Source organism: Martes martes, assembly GCF_963455335.1.
Source record: "Martes martes genome assembly, chromosome: 13".
NCBI lineage: Eukaryota > Metazoa > Chordata > Mammalia > Carnivora > Mustelidae > Martes > Martes martes.
In genome coordinates this window covers 77,849,497-77,858,116 of record NC_137901.1, presented here as the reverse complement: position 1 = coordinate 77,858,116, position 8,620 = coordinate 77,849,497, and the positions used below count along the sequence as shown (strand labels likewise).

The 8,620-nt window shown below is 47.4% G+C and overlaps 1 protein-coding gene and 1 long non-coding RNA gene across 2 annotated transcripts in view; one reads left to right on the top strand and one right to left on the bottom strand.

Moving 5' to 3' along the window:
- Window positions 1-558: 558 nt before the first annotated feature.
- LOC308353824 lies at window positions 559-4,485 on the top strand. Its single transcript, XR_013967814.1, has 3 exons — window positions 559-805; window positions 3,222-3,393; window positions 4,412-4,485. It is a non-coding gene; the product is annotated as an uncharacterized lncRNA (long non-coding RNA).
- A 588-nt stretch (window positions 4,486-5,073) lies between these two features.
- CIT (citron rho-interacting serine/threonine kinase) overlaps window positions 5,074-8,620 on the bottom strand; it is a 162,018-nt gene continuing 158,471 nt past the window's right edge. Inside the window, exons 47-48 of the mRNA XM_080820904.1 lie at window positions 6,547-6,850; window positions 5,074-5,518 (exon numbers count right to left, since the gene is read on the bottom strand). Coding sequence (XP_080677030.1) covers window positions 5,495-5,518; window positions 6,547-6,850 — 328 coding nt within the window. The 3' untranslated portion in view covers window positions 5,074-5,494. The remainder of the gene's footprint in view (window positions 5,519-6,546; window positions 6,851-8,620) is intronic.

The window sequence follows — 8,620 nt, the reverse complement described above, 5'->3', positions numbered from 1 at the left end:
ATTTGGTTCGACTCTCATTATTTCTAGATGCACACAGTTTAATTTCAGAACATGCATTCAGTTCTCCCAGTACCTGATTCTCCACCAGTGTTTACAAACAGTTTGAATGAATCAATGAGGATCCAACTCTATAGACCACTCACATCTCCATCCAGCTTTTTTTTTTTTTTTAGGATTTTATTTATTTATTTGACAGAGATCACAAGCAGGCAGAGAGGCAGGCGGAGAGAGAGAGGAAGGGAGGCAGGCTCCCCGCCGAGCAGAGGGCCCGACATGGGGCTCGACATGGGGCTTGATCCCAGGACCCCGGAACTATGACCTGAGCCAAAGGCAGAGGCCCAACCCACGGAGCCACCCAGGCGCCCTTCTATCCAGCTTCTAAAGAATCCCTCCTTAGCACCTCTCTTGGAGAGGGAAACAAGGAAGGAGGAACAAGCCAGAGCCTTCTAACCCAGAACACCAATGACAGTTGTCTTCAGGAGAAAATAAGGAAGTTATGAGCACATGTGCATCTCTTCTAAAGCCTGAGTCATCCCTCCTGTTGTAATAACATCTGCAGGGCCTTCCTGAGAGCCAGCAGTGCGGTGAGTCAGGCCCTCGGAGGAGGTCCTGAAAGCTGGGGCAGCCAGAGCTCCCAGTCTGTGGGGCCTACTTTGTTTCCGGTCAGCTCCCACTCATAGTCCTTTTTGTCCTCTTTGTCCTCAGTATGGGCCTTTGCCTGGATGAGGATGCCAGCCCTCAACACAACCTTTTCTACTGCCCCTGGAGTGAATCCACCCATCTCATCTGGGAAATTGTGTGTACCGTGAGTCAACTTTCTTTTTCTTTTTTATGGTTCTCTGAAAGACAGCCTGAGCTGCATATAATAGTAAAGTCGTTTTCAAAATTCTTTCCTCTACGTCCAACGAGCCCTTCAGGGTAAACAGAGTTCCATTAATCATTGACAGACTCAAGGGAAAGCCAAGTGATCAACACTGTACTGTATTTCCACTACCTCACCCTCCCCAGCTTTGGAAAATAAAGCAATATTTGATTAGGCAAGTGATAAAACACTTATATAAACGTTGTGTGCCTGGTGCCACAGTCTCTGTGCTGTAGACATCATAAGCACTGTTTAAACTGCCCAGAGAGAAATCTGACCAGGACAGGCCAAGGTTTCTCAACCTTTGCACTACTGACACTTGGACCCGATAGGAGCCTAATGGCAGATGGGGGCTGCCCCATACACCCTCGGACCGGCTAGATGCCAGTTGTGACAATCAGAAATGTCTGCAGACATTGTCAGATATCCTGAGGGGAGGGGAGCAAAGTGCAGTGATTTAGAACCACCAGAATAGGCCGATTCAACTGTTACTAGGAGCGGAAGCTTCGCTGTTCCCACCCCTGTAGGCCTAGTCTTAATGCTTTAGACTTAAAACTGCATGGACGGTTGCTAGAGTAAATCAGATTCAAGAGGCCCAGTTCTGAAGAAAAACTTCAGCCCCATCAAGCAAATTATCTCTTTTTGGCCTAAGTCTCCAAATCCTAAAGTTTCATGGTCTGAAATTTACTATGCAGTCAGCACTTTTAGTCTCATGAAAATTAAATTGTAAGCACAGAACATGTGATGTCTGATTCTGTGTTTAAGAAACCGGAGTGGTGGGGCGCCTGGGTGGCTCAGTCGTAAGCGTCTGCCTTCAGCTCAGGTCATGATCTCAACATCCTGGAATAGAGCTCCGTGTTGGGCTCCCTGCTCAGTGGGGTGCCTGCTACTCCCTCTCCCCCTGCCCCTCCCTTGTGCATTCTCTCTCTCAAAACAAAATCTTGGCAGGGGTGGGGAGGAGTGGTGGCAGTATAGAAGGTTGGGCCTCCTCATTTTATGGAGGGCTGAGTAATTGTCTGTTGTTTCTTTGGAGTCATTCCTTAGGGTCCAGAGAAGCTTTCGGGAATATTCCTTTTGGAACCAAACTGTTTATGCTTTTGAAGTATTCCATGGCTGTCAAAAATTCTCATTAACTGAAAAGGTTGGTTGATGTTTAATAGACTTTCCCCAGCATTGTAAGGAAAGAAAGGTTCCAACATTTTTACGTGTTTCATCTTCTGAATTATTTCCCTTTTTATCTTTTTAAAAAATTTTATGTTTATTTAACACAGAGAGAGAGAGACATACAAGAGAGGGAATACAAGAAAGGGTTGTGGGAGAGGGAGAAGCAGGCTTCCCCTGAGCAGGGAGCCCGATGCAGGGCTTGATCCCAGGACCCTGGGACCATGACCTGAGCTGAAGGCAGAGGCTTAATGACTGAGCCACCTAGGTACCCCTGAATTATTTCCCTTCTTATAGTTATGACCTTTGGCAGATTTTTATCTCCAGCAGTAAAGCAGAACAGAATTGCAACTATGGTTCCTGTAACAAGCCATGTCAGATACAACCCTGCAAGTAAGATTGTGACTGTGGTCAGATTACTTCATTGAAAAATAAAAATCAAGAGAGTAAAAGCAACAGGAACCATAAAAGAAATCACCATTTGCCAAAACTAATGTTTGTCCGGATCACGCAGAGTTTATACTAACAAACTAAAAAATCACGGAAAAAATCTACCTCACAGACTCTAAAAATCCATCTAGTTAAAAATAGAAGTATTTACATTTTAAATTAACTTGATCTGAACTCCTCCAAGAAATTCTACATCATTAAAATCCCCAGGGCCTTATAAGAGATGAGAGAGATTTTAAGGTGACCTGTTTTCTTGGTTAGCTGCTAATATTATAGAACTGGATTATAGGTAATCCAGTCTCAAGCCTTTCAGAATGGCCTGTTTACATTAGGAGCTCTCTAGTTCCGCAGTCCTATAAAGTGACCTACCTGCCAAGTTCACGGTTCACTGGAAATAATGACTAAACTTCAACAAGGTCTCACTCTTGGAAGAGAATGCTGCCAGTCCACTTGACGCCAGGAAAGCAAGTGTGCTTGGACCTCTGTGTCCTTCCCCAACCCCAGAAAAAAAGCACCTCCGACCCCACGAGAAAAGGAAGCAAGGTCCCAATGCCATGATAACAACCCTGTGGTGACACAGGCCCAAGACTTAGGATTTTTGTGGTCTCTTAAGAAGAGGTCGTTGCACGAAAGCAAACATTTTAGATCATTGCTTTATTTCACTATTGTTTAACAACAAAGTTCATTCCTCTCCAGGTGGATCTTGAATTGTTCCTTTGTGTTCTTTTCCTCATCCTGAATAAAAAAGGTAATGAAGAAAAAGCCTGTACTTTTGGAGACCTAGAATCTTACTTATGCTAATAAGCTTTTGACTGCGATTTCGTGGTCCGGTATTTCCTGCTGGCATCTTGGTGGTCCCACGGAGCTCCCCACCCTCCAGTGAAGATGGCTGTCCACAACTACCACCGTTGAAACCAAAGGTAAGTGTTGAAAAATGCACCTTTTACAATAAAAAAGTAGAAACCAATTCAATTTCCTTTTTTTTTTTACGAATATAAAGTTTCTTGTAAATATGTACAGTCTTTTGAGCTAGTTCTATAGCAGGAAGCATTTCACAGATGAGACACACGATATACACTTTCCAGGCTCAAGAAGCCCATTTCTCATGGAGATCCTAAATGAAATGCCAAGACTGAAAGACCAGTTTTCCGTGACCTTTCCAAATACTTGTGGACCAAGAGACAAAAACTTCAGCAAACATTCAGTCTGATCTGCCCTGGGGAGGGGAGGGAATGCAGCATGACCCCAAAGACGTCAAGCAACACATAAAACAACAGCGTGACACCTGCCAAGGGCGTAACAACATGGAGGGAGGGACACAGGCGTTCCAAACAAGAAAGCACTTAGGTTAAGAGACAAGCAGGAAGGAGCTGGGATTTGGGCCAGGTTGCAATCTGGAAAGTGATCTGAACTGTGGACAACGTGGGGTTGCAGTGTGGTCACGTTCACCTGCGGTGGTGGAAACAGGTCTACCTTTCAGCCTACCTAGGATGTGCCTTGGTTGTTCGAGGCATGCCTAAGAGTCACGCAGAATCTGAAGCAAGAGGTGCCTTGTGGGAGATTAAAGGCAGAAGTAAGGCCGCTAGTTAGCTTGCCAACTGCAGAGCCTCTGGGTTGCTTCTTGACCAGTTGCCAGGAATTTTGCCTTCTGGTAGCGGGCGGCGAGAAACCGTGTGAGCTGCGCGGCACCTAAGGGAGGACCTCCCCACCCCCGCAGAGGAGGGGCCGCAGCGCTCTGGAACTTCCTGGTCCTCGGCTAGCCCTAGGGAAAGGCTCACTTGGGAAGTCACAGTTTTGTGGGGTAGAACCGTGCTGGATGTTGTGTGAACACAGAGTCATCCACAAGGGAGTCAGGGAAGCGTGAGGGTGTGAGGTGGTGGTTTGCTGAAATCCTTCTCTGGTCGTAAGGCTTGAGCGTTTGGTTTTTTGTTTGTTCAGTGCTACAGACTGCAGCTTGTTGTGGCCAGTGAGTTGGCAAGTGGTCAGAGGGTCTCGATTCAGCGGGAGCTATGGTATGTACTAGTACATCGGCAGAGCAACCCAAGGGGGGCAGCCAGGTCGGGGGGCAGCACATGCAGTGAACCGCCATGCAGAACTCCCGGACGGGTCTCTTCCCATCCCAGGGTGGGGAACAACGCACTGTCGTGGACAGGAGGTGGGCACCCCCGGTCCCCTCCCGGACCCAGAGACTCATTAATGCTGGGCTCCGAGCAAGTCTATTGCATGCTTTCCTGGCCAGAGCTACGTGGAAAGCAGGGACAGCAGTCTGGGGAGATGACGCTGAGGGGCAGGGAGGGAGAGCTCCTCGAGGTCCCTTGGCCCCAAGTCACTGCCTCCGAGCTGAGGCCCGATGACCTCCGTACATTCTCAGCTGGTGGGAGGGGAAGTCGTCAAGGCCATAAAAGGCAATGAGAACAGTAAACATTTGGCTAAGATGCCACCCTGGGTCAAACAGGGGCCATCTGCGAGGATGGACTGGGACAAGAATGAACCTACATGAGTGCAGGAGGTTAGCCAACTGGCGGGGACTCTTCCACGATACGTTTCCGGAGCAAAGACCTGATGGTGTGATCTAGCTAAAAATGACTACAACAGGAAATACATTGCTATTCAAATCTATTAAGAATTCTGTTGTCTTTTTAAAAAAAAAAAAAAAAAGGAAATCCAACCAACCCTAGGATCTTAAAGTAGCTATTAAATAGGATTCTAACCACGTCGTAGTTAGCGCAGGTTGGTTTCCTCTGATGAACCGGTACAGGCTAGAGCTAGGTATAAAAGTTGATGAATGCTCTGAAAGAGTAACAAAGTGCACAGAGGATGACTGCAGGAAGGCGCCGGCAGCTCCGAAGAGCTCGGCCCCTGCACCTCCTGGATGCAGGCTGTCCGCACGGAGGTGGGTCTGGGCCCAGCTGTGCCTTGGGGTGGCTGAGCAGATGGGTGCCGGGGGCCCCTTCAGCGGAGTTCCTTAGAGCGGTGTTTTCCTGCAGGTTAAGATGAGGAGTTGGTTTTCCTGGCTGAGATTTACACTGAAGACTGGTCCCAGACCTAGGAGCAAAAGGAGGAGTTGTTTTAGCTGAGGGAGCCAAGAGTCCCTGAGGCTTACCCTGCATGATCCCAGCAGGATGTGTGCCGTGCTTGGTCTCTGTGGCTGGTAACACCGAATGCCGCCCAGGCTGGCACCAGCGAGTAGAGCCATGCTGTGGAGCTTGGGGTTCATCAGGGAATGAAATTCACAGAAAATTCTCCAAAGCTTTGGATGGATCTCTGTTAAACACACATATGCTGGACCCTGTTTTATCGATAAATCAGAGGGGCTAAGAAGAAACACTGACGGGCTTTTCCTCCTCTTGGCAGGGGTCCCAACTGTGACCTGCAGGTGGCATTAGGAGAATGTGCTCTAGAAAGCCACCCCCCCCACCCCCCAGGAACAGAAAGGTGACCATGCTGTCCAGAGGGGGCCCCTGGAACTGGCTAGCCTGCCAAGGAGGCACCAAGCACTCAGACCCTCCCCCTGCTCATGGGGAACCACCCCCCTTGGCTTCAACACCTCCCACCATCTCTTCATTCACTAACTTAAAAAATTGCATAGATAATACATGCATATGGTTTAAAGATTTCAAAAGGCTCAAAGTTCTAGAAGGCAACCACTGTTCCCAATTTCTGTGTAGCCCTCCAAACTAATTCTTGATGTATGTGTATATCTGTATATGTGCTTGAAAAAACAAGGCATAAACTTTGTGTAGTACACTACCATTTGTGTTTAAGAAGGGAAGATATATATACATATTTGCTCATATGCATAGAATATCTCTAGAAACTGCTAACACTGGTTGCCTCTGGGGAGGGGAATGATCTACCCTCGGGTAGCTGTTCCATTTTGAGGTACACATGTACACATCATCCATTTGCTTAGAAAGGCCTCTTCTGAAATAGGTTTACTTCCTGAACTTGCTATATGTCCTGAAAAATCTGAATTATGAGTGTCCCTCCCCCCCCTTTTTTTTTCCCAACAGTGATCCTGAAGGGCCCTCAGCTCCCCAGGTCACTCCCGTGGCCTCAGGATGGTGCCTCACCTTATTGACCTGGGACAGTGGGGTCCTCACAGCTCCCACAGGCAGCCGGCCCCGGCTGCTGTCTTCAAACAGTCTCCCAGGGGAGCGTTCCCTCCGCGTGCTGAGCATCCGGCCTGGCGACTTCTCCCGCTCCAGGGGGCGGCCGGGAGACTTGTCCCTGCGCAGCTCTGTCCGCCCCTCTCGGTAGCGGTGGGGTGTGCTTGGCTCTCGCGGGTGGCTGGGGCCTTCTGGGGGGGGTGCCGGGCTAGAGGCCACACGCTTGGTGATGTGCTCGTTGTACGTTGGTGGGCCTCGCTTGTTGGGGCTGCGGGCAACAGGGAAGGGAGGTGTGGAGCTGAGAAGTCATAACCCCAAAGAAGCATCTTCCTCCTCTGAGCAACCCCTGTGCCCCAATCTTTAGTAGAAAAGATCCCACCTGGAGTTCTTGGGGCTTTTTGTTTTCTTCTGGTGGTGAGGACAGGGAGAGAAAGATGACGAGAAAAGAAAACCAACTTCCTGGTCTCAGTGCAGGTTTTTACTGAGGACCTACCGTGTGCTAAGCTCTTAATGTGTTTTGACTCATTAAATCATCTCGTAACAGCTCCACAAACTAGGAACAAGCATGACCCTCACCGTTCAGATAAGAGCGTGGAGACAAACTGGGGGTTGGCCTGTGCTAAGAAGCTGACACCAGTCAGTTTGACATCCTAATCCCCACCCTGTAATCCTACCGACCTAGTATTTTGCAGAGCCTAGAAGGCACAGAAGGAAGTCTTCTCTTAGGGGTTGAGGCTGCTACGAGACCCTTGATACAAGGGAGCAATTTTGAGAAAGCCTGCGCTCATCACTGTCAGCAGCCCTATCTGTCCCCCTCCTCGGCCTGGTGCTCGGTCACCTCTCCTTCCAGGTGGCTTTTCAAGACTCCTTGGCACCCAGTGCTGATGTGAAAGGTGTAGGGATCAGACCTGACAGAATTAGAAAACCAAGCAGGACAAATAAAAATAGTACAGTTGGCACAAAACATGTCCCTGGCCCCAAAGGTTGATAGTAATAACCAAACAACTGAAAACACTGCGCCTTTCTGTATGGCCCATCCAACCTCCACCCAGCTCCAGCCTGGGTATTTCAAATGAAGATTTCAGCAGATACAGCCCTAACCATTCTCTCTGAAGAAGCAAGATCCAGAACAGAACTGAGTCAAGTCCTTCCCACTCTAATGAGCAGAAAAAGTACTCAATCCTCATCACCTCAGCACAATCAGAGCTAGGAAAAGGGCTACTTAAAATGGGTACATTTTATAGAGAATATTACTTGGAAAACACATTTTGAGTGATTGGGGCTTTATCGCAGAAAATAAAGTAGAAATCAGGAAAGTAAATTTATCCTTGTTATTTTTAAAATCTAAATTACAATTGGAATTTCATGCCGATTCTAAGAATGAGCCAAGTATGAATCACATACTGATTTATCTTGCTCTAATTTTTGCAACAAAACAGTATGCTAATAGGCTCAATGACATACTTTCCATCAATGTTGGACTTCTGCAGTAGAGTCAAAGTCATTTCTTCAAAACTGTTTGAGAGCGTTATTGATTTTCCCAGAGGCCTATCTTAATCCTTGATATTTAAATCCTTCTCTTTGAAAGGGGCCAAACTTCTTCTTGTTGTTTCCTTCAGTTATTGACCTAACTGCCAGAATAACTTTTGTCAATGCCCATAATTAGAAACAAGAAAAGCAATGACACCTACTGGGGGAGGAGAGACTCTAGAGCAAGCTTGAGGGCCAAATCCAGACAGATGACCCGTTTTTATAAATAAAGTTTTATTGGAACACAACCATGCCCATCTGGTTATGCACTGTCTATAGCTTTCACAGAATAATAGCTGAATAATTAAGAAAGACCATATGGCCCACAAAGCCAAAAATATTTACTATCCGTACCTTTTTTTTTTTTAAGATTTTTTTTGTTATTTATTTATTTGACAGACAGAGATCACAGGTAGGCAGAGAGGCAGGTAGAGAGAGAGGAGGAAGCAGGCTCCCTGCTGAGCAGAGAGCCCGATGCAGGGCTGGATCCCAGGACCCTGAGATCATG